At 40.2% G+C, this 20,080-nt stretch overlaps 1 protein-coding gene across 1 annotated transcript in view; it reads right to left on the reverse strand.

Moving 5' to 3' along the window:
* DENND1B (DENN domain containing 1B) overlaps positions 1-20,080 on the reverse strand; it is a 277,634-nt gene that overhangs the window by 179,382 nt on the left and 78,172 nt on the right. Inside the window, exon 3 of the mRNA XM_090048607.1 lies at positions 14,302-14,345. Coding sequence (XP_089904733.1) covers positions 14,302-14,345 — 44 coding nt within the window. The remainder of the gene's footprint in view (positions 1-14,301; positions 14,346-20,080) is intronic.

Genomic DNA, 20,080 nt, shown 5'->3' on the forward strand with positions numbered 1-20,080 from the left:
CCATTTTGAAAACCTCCAAGGATGGTGTTTTCACCACCTCTCTGGGTAACCTGTTCCAGTGTTTTACTACCCACCTAGTGAGGGTAAATTCTTCCTAATATCTAGCCTAAACTTCCAATATGGCAACTTGAGGCTGTTGCTACTTGTTCTGTCCTCTGCCACCACTGAGAACAGTCCAGCTCTATCATCTTTCCTCACAAGTCATGTCCCCCACCCCCGTTACCGATTTGTCATGCTCCGCTAGAATCTCCAATTTGTCTCTCTCAATGTCATGGAATGCCCAAATCTGAACACAGTACTCCAGATGTGTCCTCACCCATGCTGAATAGAAGGAAATAATCACTTCTCTTGACCTGCTGCCAACACACCTACCAATGCAGCCCAGTATGCCATTAGCCTCCTTGGCAACAAGGGCACACTGCTGGCACATATTCAGCTTATTGCCCATTGTAATCCCTAGGTCTTTTGCTGCAGAGCTGCTGCCCAGCCAGTCAGCCCCCAGCCTGTACTGGAACATGGGATTGCTCCATCCTAAGTGCAGGACGTTGCACTTGTCCTTCTTGAGCCTCATGAGATTTCTTTTGGCTTAATCCTCCAGTTTGTCTAAGTCACTCTAAATCGTAGCCTTACCCTCCAGCATATATACTACTTCCCCCAGCTTGGTGTCATCTGTAAACTTGCTGAGGGTGCACTCTATGGCATCTTCCAGGTTGTTGATGAAGGCACTGAACAAAACCAACCCAAGGGGCACTCCACTTGATACCAGCTATCAACTAGACACCAAGCCAATGATTACTACTCTCTGGGCCCAATGCTTCAACCACTTTTCTACCCACCTTACAGTCCATTCATCCAGCCCATACTTCCTTAGCTTGCCTGAGAGAATGTTGTGGGAGACAGTATCAAAAGCCTTCCTAAAAAGAAGGTACACCAGATCCACCAGTCTCCCTGCATCCACAGAGCCAGTCACCTCATCCTAAAGGCAATCAGGTTAGTCATTCATGACTTGCCCTGGTGAATCCACGCTGACTGTTTCTAATCACCTTTTTCTCCTCCACATGCTGAGAAATGGATTCCTTGAGAATATGCTCCATGATTTTTCCAGGAACTGAGGTGAGGCTGACTGGTCTATAATTCCCTGGCTCCTCCTCCTTCCCGTTCTTAAACAGGGACACTATGTTTGCCCTTTTCCAATCATCCAGGACCTCTCCTGAGTGCCATGAGTTTTCAAAGATGATGGCAAATGGCTCTGCAATCACTTCAGCCAACTCCCTCAGCATCTTTGGGTGCATCCCATCAGGCCCCATGGACTGGTACATGTCCAACTTTTCTAAATAGTCCCTAACTTGTTATTTCAGCACTGAGGGCTGCTCACCTCTTCCCCACACTGTGCTGCCTGGTGCAGTAGTCTGGGAGCTGACCTCGCCTGTGAAGACTGAGGCAAAAAAGGCATTGAGGACGTCAGTCTTTTCTGCATCTTCTGTCACTGGGTTGCTTCCACCATTCAGTAAGGAACCCACAATTTCCCCGATTCTCCCCTTGCCACTGACCTACTTGTAGAAACTCTTCTTGTTACCCTTCATGTCCCTTGCTAGCTGCAACTCACATTGCACTTTGGCTTTCCTGACTTCATCCCTACATGCCCAAGCAATACTCTTATATGCTTCCCTAGTTATCTGTTCAAGTTTCCACTTCTTATAAGCTTCCTTTTTGTGATTTAGTTTACTTAAGAGTTTCCTGCTAAACCAAGTTGGTCTTCTGCCATACTTGCTAGCTTCCTGTACATTGGGATGGTTTGTTCCTGCATTCTCAGTAAGGCTCCTCTGAAGTACAGCCAGCTCTCCTGGACTCCTCTCCCCCTCAGTCTGGCTTCCCAGGGGATCCTGCCTATGAGTTTCCTGAGTAAGTCAAAGTCTACTTTTCTAAAGTCCAGGGTCCTTACTCTGCTGCTCTCCATCCTTCCTTTCCTCAGGATCCTGAACTCCATCATCTTGCGGTCACTGCTTCCCAAGTTGCCTACTACTGCTTTCCCCACCAATTCTTTCCTGTTTTTGAGCAGCAGGTCAAAAAGAGCATGGCTCCAGTTGGCCACTCCAGCATTTGTACCAAGAAGTTGTCCACAACACTCTCCAAAAACTTCCTGCATTGCCTGAAGATGTCAGGATGATTGAAGTCCCCCATGAGAACCAGGGCCTGTGAGAGGGAAACTTCTGCTAGCTGTTTGAAGAAAGCCTCATCCACCACTTCCACCTGGCTGGGTGGTCTATAGCAGACCCCCACCATAACATCACCCTTGTTCCTCTCCCCTGTGACCCTAACCCACAGACTCTCAACAGGCCTATCTCCAGTTTCATACTGGAGCTCTGAGCAATCATATGGCTCTTTTACATAAAGTGCAACTCCTCCTCCTCTTCTCCTTTGCCTGTACCTCCTGAACAGTTTGTACTCATCCATCACAATGCTCCAGTCATGCAAGCTATCCCACCAAGTCTCTTCCAATCACATCATAGTTCCATGACTGTGCAAGGACTTCCAATTCTTCTTGCTTGTTTCCCAGGCTCTGTGCATTTGTGTACAGGCACCTGAGGCAACTAGTTGATTGTCCTGATTTCTCAGGAAGTATGAGAGCACCTCCTGTGTTGCCCACTCCTGCTTGCTCTTCCTCTAGGTCTCCCACTTCCCCACTTATCTCAGGGCTTTGGTCTCCACCCCCTGGCAAACCTAATTTAAAGTCCTCCTCACTTTTAGCAATTAACAGAGCTCAGTCCCTTAAAGGGAGACACCACTTGCAACACAGCTGCTGTTGTTGTTCCTACCCCACTCTTTACCTGCTGCCAAATTGCCAAGCTCCCTTGGCACCAAATTGCTGCCAATGTCCTGGCTTTGCAAACCGGATGTAATTGCTTGGCAGGCCAAATCAAGGCTATGAGTCATAGGTTACTGATTCTTGATCTAGTCCAACCCCCCGGTTCATGGCAGGATTGTCCCTGACTAATCCATTCTAGTAAAATGTTTGTCTCATCTACTCCTAAAAGCTTCCAAAGATGAAGATTCCACAACATTTCTAGGCAACCTGTTACTATGTTTAATCACTCCTATAGTGAGACGTTTCTTACTAATATCCAACCTATATTTCCCCTCTTGCAATTTAAGATCACTATGTCTTATTCTATTCCCTGTAACCACTGAGAATATTCCACCACAATGTCTTTATAACTACCTTCAGGCAGACTAAATAATTCCAAGTCTTCCAGCTGTTTTTTGGAACAGAAAATCCTACATCCTAAGTTTTTAAATCATTATTGACATACTCTGATGAACTCTTTCCAACTTGTCTTTGAGGATATAATAATGCATGTCTTCGAGGACATATTAATGAATTCCATTTTCTAAATATTCAAAACGTTACCTAAAAGCCATTATTTCAGTCTAAAGACTGACTAAAAGTGGCATCAAACAAGTCCATGTTTTTGCAGCCTCCTTAATTTTCAAACCAAAACTGCTTAGCTTTACATGCTTTTTCCTTATTTCCCTGGAATCTGAAACTGAAGCTGGACTCTTTCTTTTCTGATGTGTTATCAACAATAAAGAACCTTGCAGGCAGTCCTCAGACTTACAACACAATTGGTTCCTGAAAACCACATCTTAAGTCAAAATCCTGTAAGTCGGAACTAATTTTCCCATAGGAAACAATATTATAAATGGGAGACTGGTTCCTGAACCAAGGCCTCATACCCTATTTTAACCAAAAATAACCCAGAATATTGTACTCAGTCAATTACAGATGTTTAATATAGCTACATTAATGTATTTATATTGTAAATAGCATCATATTGATTTGGAAGGACTTCTATGAGGTGACTTTGCTGTACTTTTTGAAGGCCTCTTGGCTGGACTTTTTGAAGGGTTCTTGGCTGGAATCTTCTTAGGAGTCTCATCTGCTTTCTTAAAGTGTCCAAGGAAGTTTGGACAGATGTTCTCCAGGGAGATGGGTGATGCAGCAAACTTATTTGCTGGCGTGGCGTGGCGTGGCATTGGATCAAGCGTTGAAAAGTCGAAACAGGGTGTCAATTTTTAAATGTTGTAAGTGTGAAACACTGTAACTCAAAATGTTGTAAGTTGAGGACCGCCTTTACTCAACTATTCTCTTGATAACCCACAACAAAATCCAGCCAAGTTCCTCCTACCTGTACTTGTTCTGCAAAGGGCAGGAACAATACATCTTTTTCTTTTTAATTCCATAAAGGTGATTTTTAAGGTGACTTTTAATATCCTAAGAAACAGGTCATTAAAATATACCAGTTTCACAGGCAAGTATGCTATGTTTAACAGTAGTAATATTCTGCAAGTGACTGTTACACAGTGGTGCTCTTGGTTTAACACTAATAAAAACAATTTAGGGAACAGCCAGAATTACATACCTTGAAAAGACACGTTTTAGACCTTGTAGCATCATTTTAGTAGTAATTAGCCATGAAACATTTTAATAATCTAAAGTAGAAGGTTCATTTTTGTAACTAAACTAGAATCTAAATTTTAAAATGCTGCTTTCATCATCCCTAGCATTTCATACATATTACAACTATTTGAAATAAGTACAAACATGTTTATTTTTCTCTTTGCATCAAAACAACAAACTGGAACTAATTTGCTCTTAATGAGCCATGCGCATCATCTCATCTGAGATTTTAAAAAGTATTTAGTAGATGAAGTAAAAATTTCACAATACCCATATAAAGTCTGATTTTGTTCTAGAACCATCTGGGTATACCTGGGAACCTGGGGGCCTCCTGGGGCTGCAGCTGCAGTGATCCTGCCTGGCAGAGCCTGGCCAGCGGCCTCATTGTGGCTCTGGGTGGCCCGGCTCTGCTTTTCAGCAGCTCATGCTGCCCGAGCATGCGCTGCTCCATTTTCTTCTTCCTGCCATTTTTTTTTTTGAACCCTGGATAACCATGGAAAAACACAAACAAACAGAGATTTGCACACTTGGGCAGCACGCCCTTACAGTGCTGAGAACACCAAACTGTGTGGTATGTGCATTTGCAGCGCCACATACCTCATGACCACACTCATCTTGACGCACCCACATGGTTCAAATTAAGCCAAGGAGACTGGGTAGCACACAACTGAAACAGGATTCAATCCAAAAGAAAAAAGAAATCAAGACAACTCAAAAGGGAATGGAAGTGTTTGGGATGTAGAAACAGGATAAATGGTATTTCTCCAGTGGAGAAGGTCAATAGCGAAAAGAGTTCTAGTTACGCAGTCAATGGGATAATAGATTTTTGACAACTAACAAACCAATGCAAGGCTGCTTTGAAGCATCATCAGAACAAAGGTCATCATTTTTATCATAAAATGCATGATGTTACACACAACTGGGTGAAACATACTTGGTTGGACAGTAAAACGCACTTGGTTGTAAAATAAGCTATATCTAATTACTTCTTACAGACAGTGCACGTTATGTAAAATATTATAGCACAGCTCATTTAGAATCACATGACTTAATTAAAATCATTAAATTATACCATGGCAACTGGAAACCCATGTTCTCCAACACAAAATACAGCTATCATATCTGATGTTGGAAAATGACATGAAGCAAAGATAAGAAGATCACCAAGTAAGAACAGAAAGGGAGACATTTCATGAGTGTAATTTAAAGCCTGTGACACTCTCCCCTGACTGAAACATAAATGGGTTGATGACCCTCATAAAAAACAACAGTAGATACAGCATTTCTATCAATGGGGACAGACACAGGAATTTACCATACAGTATAAGCGAAACAGACACACAGCATTCAACTCTACTACAGTAAATTATTTGAATACAGGGTAAAGTTACCCCTTGAAAAATATGCTGCAACTTTCTTATGTAGAGCGGTTACTTTGTGGAGCACATCACGTTGCTTGGAGGAGTAAACAGAGAAGAGATCTCAGCAGCTGGACTGCAAACTGTAGCTGATTACAGTGTAAAGGAAGCAGGGCTTGCCAGAACACAGTGACACCAGAGACAGAAAACTTGACAGCAAACAGGGGAGTTTGAATAGGACCTGACTTGAACAAAAAGCCATGGAAGACTGGGGAAAATTCTGTGAGTGCTGGTGAATAGGAAAGCCTGACTGGCTGGAGATTAGTAAAAACCATTTCACTATGAGGACAGTCAAGCATTGGAATAAGCTACCTAGACCAGGTATGGAATCTCTATCCTGGAAATTTTCAAAAGCAAGTTAGACAAACACTTGGCTGGACACTTTGGTCAGAGATGATCGTGCCTTGGGCAGGTGACTGGTCTGGACTAGATGATTTGTTGAGATCTCCTCCAGCCCTGCTTTCCTATGATCCTGTATGTCCCCTCCCCTAGTTGATTTCATTCTGAAACAGTTATTTGCTCAGTGTAAACTGGCTCTCCTGCCACCTAGCACCCAAGCACTCTGTAGTACCTTCTACAGGCAGCTTGCCTGGGAGAGCTCATGTGTCTGCTGCTCAAAGTAAGGCAGACATCCACCAATTCAGGACTAAAAGAACACCAAACATTTAGCCAAACAAAAATATAATTTTCTAGAAGTTGAACAGTGCTTCAGTTCTTTCTTGATTTAATTCTGTTATTTGAATACTTAGTGAAGCACAGCTGCACTTACTTATTTGAGACCAAGGATGTAGCCAACATGTGACATGTGCATCATAAGTGGCACACAAAGTCCCACTGCATATGGCAGGTCAGAGAGGAAGCAGACAACACACTGGCAGATAGGACAGGAAGCAGAAAGCAGAGCAGCAGATTTGGCAGAGAGCACAAGGTAAAAAGCAGAAATCAAAACAGCAGATTGGGCAAGGGAAGGGAATCCAAGGGGTCCTTGGTGAGACCACAGGGTTAATTTGGGGCATGACTGCCAGACAGTTTGGCCCCCACCTGTCATAGACAATTAACGACTTATCTTGGATAAAAAATATAATACCTTTTTCATGGGGGAAGGAAGGAATCAAGCATCCAGGATACACAGCCTTTCACAATACCTTGGAAACAATTTGGAAGTTGTCAATAGACCTGAGGAAGGGTACTTGATGCCTGGACTGTGCAACAGCTTTCCGAATCATATAGTTGATCCAATTGAAGCAGCATTTCCCAAACTTTGGATACCAGGGGCACACTTTTTTTTATGGATTAAAACTGATAGCACAACTTCATTCTTACATCAAAAAGACAGGTTTATGTTTGTGTGTACACACACACACACTTTTTTTTTTTTTTAAGTGTATAATATGTGCCATTTCTCTGCCAGAGGAAATCATACCAGTGTTGAGATGTACTGTTAAAAAATTACACCAAACATAGAAGATACTGAAATTCACCATGAATAATTATATTCTGTTACATTAAGCACTGTATTGGGAATCAGAAATCCTTTCATTCCGATTCCTGCTTTGCTGTCAACTTGCTGTGGGAAATCATGAAATGTCTCTGTGTTAGTATCTGGGAAAAAAAAAGTAAAACCTGCCTCACAGGCATGTTATCTTAGTGTATCCTATCTCCTAGATGTGTTGTGAGGATTAATCAATCAGACCCTGTAAAGTGCAGCATAAGTGGTAAATATAATTATCTCATTGATTGATGTGTAAAAGGAAATTATTCCACCTAAGAAAAAAGTAAACAACTTCTCACTTTAGCAATATTCAGAATAGTAATGCTGAACCAATGGCATGTTTGCTCAAAATGGTAGGCTATAGCCATAAGGCATGCGACCATGTCCTATAGGTTCATAGGGCATGGGACCTCAGGAAAGGCTGACCCAGAGCTAGATTGCCAATAAGCAAGCAAGAGATGGAGAAGGCTTCATACACTGTTGAATATCAAGGGAGCCATATCTAATTAGGATACTCACGCAGGATGGCCTAAAGCTGGGACAGACGCAACAAATAATGAAAATAAAAGTTATATAATGAAGATTAAAAAGGAGATGACGAACTACACAAGAAAAATATAGCGGAAAAATAAAATACTAGGAAGAAAACAGCAGATGATGCAGTGATGTGTGGAAACAAGTTTAAAATAATACTGGATAAATGTTGTTGGTCCTCTTGCCAAAATAATAATGGGAAAGCTTTCCCACAACTGGTCTGACACACAACAATGAACTAAATGTTTTCATACATTTCCCTTTGGTTTGGAACATTACTGACAGCTATATAAAAAGGCCAAACCACCAACAGTTTTTTTAGACTGAAATGATTCATGCTGTATATATAGATATCTAAGTTAATACTGTACTTGCTTGAACAAATAAGAGAAAAAACATTTCTATGTCTTTAATATTATATCTGTAAGATAAAAATGGTTAATATATGCATACAGTCTATTAAAATGCACATAATTTATTTGACTCAAAATGAAAACATATCTACCAAGTAATTCCATTCATCTGCCCCTTTTTCACCCAGCCTTAAGATATACAAATGCATGCCTTTTCACCAGAGCACAGCAGCTGGGAATGAAAAGAAAAGCATTCAAATGATCATTTTCACATCATATTCCATCGTCTTTTCACCAGCTTCTCCTCAGTCTTTCTTTGAGCCCCATTCTATTACAAGAGAGCTGCTTTTTAGATCAATTCATATTTCCATAATCCACACTGCTGTTTCTCCCTCTTCTCCCCAGGGTGGACTAACCCCTACATCCAGAACTATGGCTTACAACTGTCATTAAGACCTATAACAATAACAAGATAACAAAGGAGCTCGTAGAGATGAGACTAGCTGGTACCATATGCTGATCAAGTTCAAAAATTTTAACTCATAGAAAAGCTCTATAAAACAAAACCAGCACAATCCTGACAATAAGTATGTTTCATGTCACCACCTGTCTCAAAAAACAGCAAGAAAAAAATCCTTATTTTAAAACATCAGAAATTTTTGTATTATGGGGGAAAGCTGCTCTAATATAAATGGTTTATTGTGCGTTTTGGAATGAGTAAAGGAAAAAATAAAAATGGCTTAGATTGTGTCTTAGAGCATTTTAAATCCTGAATGTTAAAGAGGTCTCAGTGGCCTCTTATTCGTTTAAAATGTTTAGAGCAACTAACTGCCCTATAACAAATTTTCTAAAATACAAAGCAAATCTTTATCAAATATAACCCAACGTATCAACGTACTCACATTTGCAAAATGCTTTAGCATGCTCATTAATATGTTGCTATTCCATTAGCTGCAATTTGTGCATGAAAGAACAGCATTTGTTACACACACTGGAGTTCTTAATTATTCTAGAGTTCCTCTCTGCTTAATAAAAAGTATATGCTTTTCAGCCATAAAAGAAGTTGGAGTATCAGCCAAATCACAAATAATGATTTACCTTAACCTGAACAGGGCTTACTAGGAAGCTATTGTCTGAATTGGACCATCTATCTCCCTGGAAGTTGCAGGAGAATTTAAACTCCTAAAGATCCCTAACTATGCAGAAAATAAGAACATTTAAAGGGTACGTGTGTACCAATATGTCTCTATGTAACTTCACTCATCAACTGTGCTACCAAAATGCGAAGTGCTCCTTGGGAAGTCACCAGCTGCTGAATGGACCACAGCAGCCAGCTGAAAGCACAGGAGTGTCTACGTGCATTTTCTGTCAGGAGCTGGGGTCAGAAACTTTCCTCTACTTGGCAGACTTGGAGTAACTCTGCTAGATGAAAGCATGGTTCTGCTATTGCAGAACAGCTTTGAATGTGAAACACCCAGTCTTCTCAGCAGAACCTTGCAGGGTACGCTAGATAAAACACTTAGATCAAAATACTTTCGAGGTCAAGCGTACCTGTATAAGGCACATTCTCTCTCAAATCTACAATGACAGATATTCCCTCAAGTAACAACACTATAAAGGTGCACCTCATAATAGTGGTAACAATATCAAAATTCCCTCCTTTATACTGGTTAACAAAATACTTTGCATTTGTCATCGTTTATCCAGTAATGCATTTAAGCATGTGCTTAACCCTTCAGTACAAGGTGTCCCATTAATTGCAATGAAACTTGAGTATTCCAAGGTAAACCAAGCCAGATCTCTTCACATTTTGCAGGATATAGCCCTTACAGAAAACATCTTATACCAACAGTGCTCAACCCCTGGCTTGCAGGCCAAATCTGGCACATGGAGACATAACGTCCTGCCCACTGGGCTCCCCATAGGTTGGAAAATTTGGGGGTAAGGGAGCAGTGGCCAACCCTCCCCCAACTGCTAAAATTCCTTGCAACCATTTCTGGAAAGTGGAACTGAGCTCCTGCCAAGCGGCTGTGCTGAGCTGGGCCACTGCTGAGTGACTGAGCCGGGCCACGGCCAGGCAACTTAGCTGTGCCTTGTTGCTGTCATGAGCTGTTTCCGGGTGGCCAGGCCAGGCACAGGCTGTTGTCATTCAGCTGGGCTGACCCTAAACCATTGCTATATGACCACTGCCAGGTAGCCAGCCTGGGCTGGACCCCCACTATGCTGCACTTGCATGCCAAACCCACACACAGTCTGTGGGCCAGATTGGGCCAGATCTAGGCCACAGATGGACCTGGCACCACCCACCTGGCCCACAAGGCAAAAAAAGGTTGGGAACTACTGTCTTATACCGCTGAAATCAGGTTTTACTCAACTGGTTCAAAATAGAAAAGTGTTTTGGGCTCAATGCTATCAATTCAAAGAAGACTGCTGCTCAATGAGCGACTGTAGCATAAAATGCAAAAGTTGTTGTAAGAAACAGGATGGCCAATACTATAAGAAATATCATAATTCCTTTGTATAAATCAGTAACATAATCACAGAATCAATGCTGATACCTCCTCTGAAATACTATGTGTATTACTAGTTATCCCACTGCATACTCTCACATAAAAAGAGCCTGAAAAGACAATTACCCACTTGAAAATAAATGAGGACATGATAAAAAAAAAATGTAATGAATCATCTACAGAGGACAGATCAAGAACTCCTTTTCTCACTCTCTCAACACTAGAATCAGATGATGATCAAAACAATTAAAGGAGGACAGACTGAAAAATAAACTGAAATAATTTTGCATACAATGCATAATTAGACTGTGGAATTTACTTCTAAATGAAGTGAATCAGGCCAAGAACTCAGTAAAGATTCAAACAGGGATTAGAAATATATATATATATGAATAACAAAAGTATCCAGAGTCATTATAATCATGGGGAAGCAATATTAAAATCGAACCCTAAGAGACATACTAGGAAGAGACCTAGTGTGAGGGACAAATTACCCTACTTTGGCCTACTGCTGGGTTTTTAACAACTCCCTTTTATGCTTCTGGTATCAGCCATTGCAGGAAACAGAGCACTCACAGACTAGATGGGCCTAAAGTCTTATTCATTATGAAAACCCCAAGGTCTGAAAATGGGCAGGAGTGAAGAATCTAGCTTTCTTTTAATACCTCCCATCCAGTTAATTTTAGAAGCCATCTGAATAAACAGCAAAAGGATTTTTTCCTGACATGGATGTTCTTATTCTATTAACTTCTCCTATATATGTAAAGATACAAAGATTCAAATTTGTGAGTAATATCAATATCTGAAATGTTTGAAAAAAACGCATTCTACATCATCCTCTTTGTATCTGGCAGAATAGCAACAATAAACACTTGTTAACTCTTTAATTAGTGCATCTGTGACATAAGCAATGTAAACACTACCATTATGTGTCTCACAATAAAAAATAAAGCAATGCTGTTGTTTCTAATACTTCTACAGGAAACAGAACTGTAAGTCCCAGAATGGCCTGTGGGAAGCTCTTCCTTTGCCACGAGGAACTGTAATGTGCTGAGGCTATGGATGGAGAACTTACAGTAATTCTTAGAGTTTAAGAGACATCCAGGACTAAAGCTAATTTGGGAGAAGTTGCGTGTGAAATCCTGGTCACACAGAAGTCAACAGGAGATTTACCACTGATTTCAACAGAACCAGAATGTAGCCAGTACCTGCAAAATTACTAGGGCTCGATGGCTAACTATACCATGACATTAAAAGGTATATTTTTTTCTGTGACAGGCACATTTTTTTTTCACTTGTTGGTTTTCATATTTCTAAGCACACCAGAATTTTTCTAAGCTACTGCATTTTTCAAGAATTACTGGGGGGAACTTTTTCTGAAAAGTATGCTTTATTTAAAGTAGTAATTTTTAATACATTGTCTATAGGTTTTTTAATTTAAAAATGAGCTTCAGATAACAGCAAAACTGAAATTAAGTTCTAACCTAGTTATAAATTACCTTGTAAATATTTTACATATGTAACATTAAAAACTTAGTTCAGAACAAAATCATAGTGATGTAAGATTCCACTGGCAATAACAGGACAAAATCTGTAATCCTTTGTCAAGGAACTTCAATTCAATTTAATATGCGTTTTGTACATTAAAAGCGCTGGCATATATGTTCAAACTACAAATCCACATTGTAGTATTTTCTGATTACTAGCTCTATCTACATCAATATGAGTTTGTAGAGGTAATCAGACAAAATGAGGTGGCCCCACTCAGTTCAAGTATCCACAGGCTGTTTCTGGTCATTGCAATATGTGCTCAGGTCCACTCTAAATTGTCTGTTATGCTTAATTGCTGGACTTGGGCCAGCATATAGAAGGAGAGACTGGCAAAAGCTTGATTTTCAAGGGTGGTGCTGAGCAGCAGGAGACAATATACACCTGCCCCAAGTCCCTGGGGCCTGATCCAGACTTCACGGAGTTTAATAATATACTCCCACTGATTTTTTTAATATTATTTATTCTTTATAGTCCCAGTGCTCCACTTACAGTTTCAAACTTTGCATGAAAGAAGACTAAAACTTGGCTTTTTCACATGAAAACTGACATTTTGGGGAACTGAAAAACTGAAATTTTTCCAGCACAGGTCTTTTATGCAAAATACTCATTTCCCCACATTTTGGGGAAAATGAGAAGTTACTTTTGCTTTGCAGATTAGCTATTATCTCTGCGTGTTATCGCCTACTTTTCAGTGGGCCTCCTCCACTAATCATATTTTACCAGCAGCTGCTCACTGAGTAACCTTTAACTTACTAATTAAGAGCCCTTTCACACATCCTTTTTGACCCACTTTGAGTGAGTTCTGCTTAAAACATCAGAATTTAAATGAGAATGGAGACAACTACTCTTAACTAAGAAAAATATGATCAAATCTTGCAGGATGTATGGTTATGAAGAAATCATGGAACACTTTGCTCATATTCCATTTATTATGACCTTAGAAGCTACAGATCTTTTTCACTATTACTACTCCCCAGCCAGATATCCCATATTTTCTATGTGTATACATATGCCTTTAATCATAAATCACCGTACACCTATCTTAATAGAATCTTGCATTATTGATTTCAACCCATTTCTCTAATTTAACAAGATTTACAAGGATATTTCCAAGCATCTACCAGTGTGACACTATGGGTGAAGAACTAACTTGACTCAATGTGGATATAGAAGACAGCAAAACAAGGTGTTCATTCTCATTTTTTCTATGAAATATGGCTATATAAATTCCCTTTATAGAAATAAAATGATTTTGGCAAAATAACAGACCTAAACAAAAGCAAAATATAACAGGACACTTAAAAATAAAATATCCAATCTAAAACACAATAACTAATTAAATAAACTTTTTATTCATGTATTCAGTACTGACATAATCCTTTAAATATAGTGGACTAAGCTTACCTATAAGAATGAATTATAGTAAAAAACTAGTGCTTCAATGTCTGCATAGTCAGCAGGTTTATCCCATCATCTGTTTTTATGTGCAAAACATTTGTTTTACAAAGCAAAGAACTACTGTAACACATTTCTAAAGCAATATAACATTTAAGCCACAAACTATGTTGGTAACATAATTCATAAAGGTTCTGGTTCTAAAAGTAGACATCATGCTGTTTAGGGTTTGGATTTACCACCAAAATTCTTAACCAAGATTAACTGTAAAGCTGGGTTTAAAAATGCACGTTGTTTTAAAGCTTAACCATCATAAAAGCTAATTACATGTTTAAGGAAACCTTATAAAATGCATTATTTAAAAAAAAACATTAAAAATATGAAATCAATGAAGAATAATGCTGTAAGCTGAATATTTCTTCAAAACTACTATCGCATATTCCTGTCACAAATGCATTCTAATTACCAATCCATCAATTGGTGAAGACTTCCTCTCTGATATCATTAGCATCTGCTTTTCTACAGTTGAATAGGAGGGCGTTTTTATTATTATTCTAACATAAAAAAAGTTCAATCTCATGTTTCCAACCTGGTCTCCAAAGTCCTCCGGGAACTTCCATAGTACCACTGGATCTGTAAATAATTGACAGACAGCATTAATCAGAGGCAAAGGAACACCGTATTACAGTCAGAGTACATCAATATTAAAAAGAGGGGTCAGCTTAGCTTCAAGCTTTCAGGCAAGTATAAAAATGTTTCTCAAAACTAAGGAAGATACTGGATTATTAAAAAGTCTCTTATTTCATATTTATGAAACCACATATGTGTTTTTACATAAAACAGTAAGTTACAACATACTCGCGTTTTTCAGATTTAAGTTTTCTTTTTAACCTTTGTATACTTCCATTTGTTTGTTTGTTTGTTTCTTTGCATTGTTAAGGAATCAATCCAACATTCAAATTTTCAGTTCAGTTAAAGCATTAAGTGACAAAAGCCATCTTACAATCCATGCAACATAGGATGGCAATGTGACTATTGCTGATAAAATGAAAAGTTAAAATTCTACCTACAGCAAGCAAAATTTTCAGTAAGTCCTGATTTTCTATTTTCATATTTTTCGTATTTTTCCTTTTTGCCTCATTCAAAAATCAGCAATTTTTTTTCTTACAACTTTAATCTTTTCTACACTGCTAAATAAATAAAATACATAGATTAGTTTAGTTGTCCCAACTACTTAAACTATAAAATGGAAAACTAAGTATTTCACATACTTGTCTAAAACAAACATTATAAAACTCCTAACTTTCATATCAAAACAGGGTCAAACAACTGCTTACCCCTTTAAGTCGTTATACCTCACAATGAGATACAGTTGATAATGTATGATACCAAAGTTTAATCACAGACATTAATTAGGCTATATGATACCCACATGAGGCAGACATGGCAAATACTACCACGTTTTAGAGATGAAGAAATAGAAGCACAAATGTTTTGCCAAAGTCAGCAACTGAATCACCAGTTCTAGGATTAGGACCAAAATTCTCTTGGCCCTACCAGTATGCTCTAACACTGGGCTGGAACAAAATATTTGCATCAACTATGAGACTGTGTCCCAAAAACCTAAATATCAGAGGGCAACATGACAGATTGGAAATCTCACAAGAAAAATCCAAGAGAAATAACCTTATGAAAGATCCAGCAAGCCCCTCACAACTGCTGAGATTCTGACCTTCTCCATAGTTAAGATTACTGGTACATGCTCAGAGCTCCAATTCTTGCATCGGTGCCTGGCTGGCAATGTCTGACCACTCCAAAGGCTCCCGACCATCACCTTCTTCACTACTTAAGTTATTCTGAACATATATTAGCCAACTACCATCCTGTCATTTCAGGATATTAGCAGTGATTTCGTTTCTTCTACTTTTATGTACATCATGCTTTAGGGCAGCGGTCAGCAACATTTTTGGGCTAAGTGCCAAAATACCCCACAACCTTGACTTGGAAGATGTTGGTGTGCCAGGGGCAGGTGGCAGGGGAGCCACAAGGTGGCCGATCCTCATTGTGGCAATGTAACCCAGGCCCCTCCCCATGTGCCTTGGGGAGCATGGTGGGGAAGGGGTCAGAGATGCACTGCCCCCCCAGACCCTTCTCCGCTGTCTTCCCAGAGGCATGTGTGCAGCTGCCGCCAGCAACAAGCCAAGGCTGGGGGAGGGACTCCTGTTCTGGAGTGATACAAGCTATTTCTTCCCTCCTTTTCCTCTGCGATGCTGTTGCTCCCAGGTCTGTCTTGCCAAAAAAAACTCCAGGCTTCTCCCATCCCTTTTGTACTGGAACTTGGGCGGGGGTGAGAGGAGGGGAATTGCAAGGGAGCCAGGGAGGGAGGAGGGCATGGCAGCAAGACAACAGAGTTGGGCGCAAGGGAAACAGTCGCCCTCCATTCAGCAGCAGGAGCCACCAAGCAGAGCAGGGGAAGGCTCCTGCTGCCCTGCACCTCCAGGTGTGGAGTCTGTGCTCCTCAGCCCTGCTGGGGGTGGGGACGGTGTGCGTGTGTGTGCGTGTGATCAGGGACAGCTGGGAATTGGGCATACAACCCCCTCCTTGCCCACAGGGGCAGGGATTATACCAGGGCCAGAGCCCAATGATACCTGCCCCTCCTGCAAGGATGCATGCAGGCACATACACGTACAGAGGCACGTATAAGCACATGCCTCCCTGCCCTTCTGGTAGGTGCCAGAAGCCCAGCACAGAGGAGCACCTGCAGCAGGAGCTGGGGCAGAGGGAGAGGAGGGCAGGGGTGAGGATTAGGGGCTATGCTCCTTCCAGCCCCACAGACATTCACCCTGCTAAAAGCCTCAGCCCCCACCACACTCCATCAGTGGCTGCAGTTCTGGGAGCCAGAGCCAGAACTGCTGCTGCTGCTGCAGCTGGTGCCTCCCACAAAGGGAAAAGAGAAGAGTGAAGAGCACCAGCTGCGCTGCCCCAGGCCCCTTCTCTGTTGTGTGTCCCAAGGCGCGTGTGCAGCCACCACCACCACGGAGTTCGGCTGGGTCTCCAGACCCTGATATACCAGTTGCAGCCTTCTGGCTGCCTGCCACAGCCAGTTGGGGCTCTGGACAGCTGCTGCCTGCCACAGAGCCCAGGCTGGTTGCAGCAGCGCTTGTAGCCTCCCCGCCACCTGCTGCAAGCACCCCAGGCTCTGTGGCCAGAGGCAGCTGCCCACAGCCCAGGCCGGATGTGGCACGATGAACAAAATGTTCTCATGTGCCATGCTCTGGCATACATACCAGGTTTGCCAACTTCTGTTTTAGGGTGTTCTTGGTGTTTCTAATACTGTGATTTATAGTTGTGACTGCTTGAAATAATGATTTTGGGGACTCCTTGGGTAACTACTTGCCTGGAAATGCAAAGGACTGGATTCCATGATCCCAGAGACTCTTAGTCCTGTGCTCTTTTCCCTTTTTAGAGCTCTTTGAATCTTCTCAGTTAATTTTCCCTATAAACAGTTCCAAGCCGTGTCTCTGCCACTGCCCTGAGGTCTCTAAAGCAGAATCAGAGTAAAATACACAACACTCCAATCTACATAACTCACTATGGAAAACTAAGGGAAAAAAAAAGAATTTGTAAGTATGTTCACAAAAAACAATCCACTCTTAAATCCAACACTAGACAGACCCATTTTTCCAAGAATATTCAGATGCCCACTTTTTGATTTGGAAGAGCTGTGAATACAGCTATTCACATGCGACACAGAATATTTATATTGGACGCTCATCCAATATTTATTATTGAGCTTTTGTGAGTGAGCTGGCTAAACAAACACAAGGGGAGAGAGAATATTTTTGCTTGACCACAAGCAACAATGAGGGAGGCACCAGCCTATGGCTTATGACATATTCTGCCCATTATTAGTATTCTAACATAAAAAAATTAATTCAATCTCATGTTTTTAACCTGGTCTCCAAAATCCTACAAAAACTTCCATAGTACCACCAGATCTGTAAATAATTGACAACCTTGGAACATACAGGAATATGTTCCAACCTTAGAAGATATAGGAAGATGCTGATGGCCATTTAAGGCTACAGGATTCAAGTTAAGGCTAGAGGGTTCAAGACCCATACTGCACCAGGCCACATATTTATATAAAGTATAAAAAGAAAAGTCACCTATAAGCAACTGGAGTGGTCAAAGGGAAATAGTAGGGTTGGAGTGTTGTGGTAGTCCAGGAAAGATGCAAGAAGTAAGGGTTTTTTTAATGATATCATTTACTAGACCAACTGTATAAAACTTTGAGATGACAACCTTGTGCCTCCAAACCAATTCGTCCAATAAAAGACACCACCAAAAAAAAACCCCTGCATCTTGCCTTTATCATTAATGTTGCAGTTATCCATTTTAATATTTAAGCTATAACAAAAAGATTCTTGCCTATCAACCCACTCCTGGGAAAATGATGGCCACTGCTATGAACCTGTGCTCCAACAAACCAAGGGAGTAGACGAGAAAGCAAAATGAAGGAATCTCATACTCTGAAACTTCCACCTATACAAAGGGCTCAATCCTATTCACACCCAAGGGAGTTTCATTCTCAAGCCATCTGGGGCTTAAAGGTCAAAAAAAACTTCAATTCCACCCAGAAGCCCACAGTTCTAATCTATACAGGCTTTCATACCGCTCTCATCACGGGAGTATCCAAGTGCCTTCCAGCAGTGTCTTAACATCACTGAACAGGACTAAGCTATCTTCATAATGTTTGGCATACTGAATATTTTATAGCATCCTCAATAATATAAGAAAAAGCTATTGGGTTTTCTCTGTTTTACCCATTGCATTACAGTAACACTTAAGCAGCCCGATTCAAGTTTTATTTCCCAGCACTTTCCATTTTAAAAATAAAGCAGTTTAATAACTTTCTACATTCAAATTAAATTTGGATACATTTTTGCTATTAGTAAGTACAACCCTCAACTATATGCACATCTTTACACTTTCAAAGAAATAAACAATATATCTCTGAATAGAAGTTTTGTCATAATAGTAAAATCTGTACCTATTGAAAAATCATATTTCATCCTGCCAAACTGTATTTACAGTCCTTAAATTATTCGTCAGAAACCATTCTACTAGGAATAAAGCAAAAAGTAGATCTTTATTATTTATTAACTGCTATTTTCCTTTAGTCACTAAAGGATGACCCTTTCACCTCTGGAAAATAATGTAACAATGGATTTAAATGGCACCATGGCACAATATCCCACATCTAGCAAGCTACAAATCCATGAAATATTTCAAGTTTCCACCTTATTAATCTTACAATTACAAATTAGAATATTTGTCTCTCTCTGTTGCTACTTTAAATTAATTTTATACCACTGTCCTGTCTATTTTATTTTCATCAACAAGTTCCAACAACTAAGTGAACCACAATCACTAGATTACAATTTAGTGAGCTACAGGCATACTGCAGTTTGATTTTTTGTATGTTTTTATTTATTCCAATTTAAAAAGCACAAAATGAAATAAGTATGCTTATCCTTGAGCTTTAAGTGTAGTGACATAATTAAAATTATATAGTCCAAAACAGCAACGGTATATCATTGGCCTCTTGAAAACAAAAAACAGATGAATAAGAAAACATCTCCACCTCACTTTAAACCAAAACACCCAGCACTCCACCCTCCAAAACAAGAAAAAACCCCACATCTCTCAGCCTTCTCCACTGTTCCAAACTGGGCTTTCCAAGATTATAACTACTACTCTTCAGCTCACTGGTTTTAGTTGCAGTAGTTATTTCTTAACAGAAACCCTATATTACTTGTTCTTTAGAAGAATCTTTACTAGTTTTTTCCTTTGCTTTACTTGCTTCAGTGAAACTAAACAGCAACAGCCAAAAGTCTTCTCTATCTGCATTTTATGATAATCATCTGAATCACTGTTTTCAAAAAAAAATTATGTATGTTTCTGCTTTTGGAATTACACTGCATTTGACACATCTTTGTGGCAACTTCTCACAAGTGCTGCAGAGGAAGAAACAAAAGAGCACTGAATTTTGAAATAAAAAGAGAAAGTATAATCCGATTCTCCAACTTCATGCACTTTATCTTCAGATTCACAAAGACTGAATTTTCTTTTCCCTGAGGATTACTTTCCAGATACCCCATCTGATCTGGCAATGTTAGGTCAATTTTATGCTGATTTTATGGGTGAGAGGATGAGAATTGCTCGCAGAAATAGCTGTTGCCATAGTTGGCTGAACCACTGAGTTTTTCTTCGTTTTCTACTTCCAACAGACATCTTAAAACATATCCTGTCTAAATTTTCAGTGCATGTACCGATGACAAAAATCCCTAAATTGTGAACACACG

This window comes from Crocodylus siamensis, chromosome 5 (genome assembly GCF_052110815.1).
Source record: "Crocodylus siamensis isolate JL-2025a chromosome 5, ASM5211081v1, whole genome shotgun sequence".
Lineage (NCBI taxonomy): Eukaryota > Metazoa > Chordata > Crocodylia > Crocodylidae > Crocodylus > Crocodylus siamensis.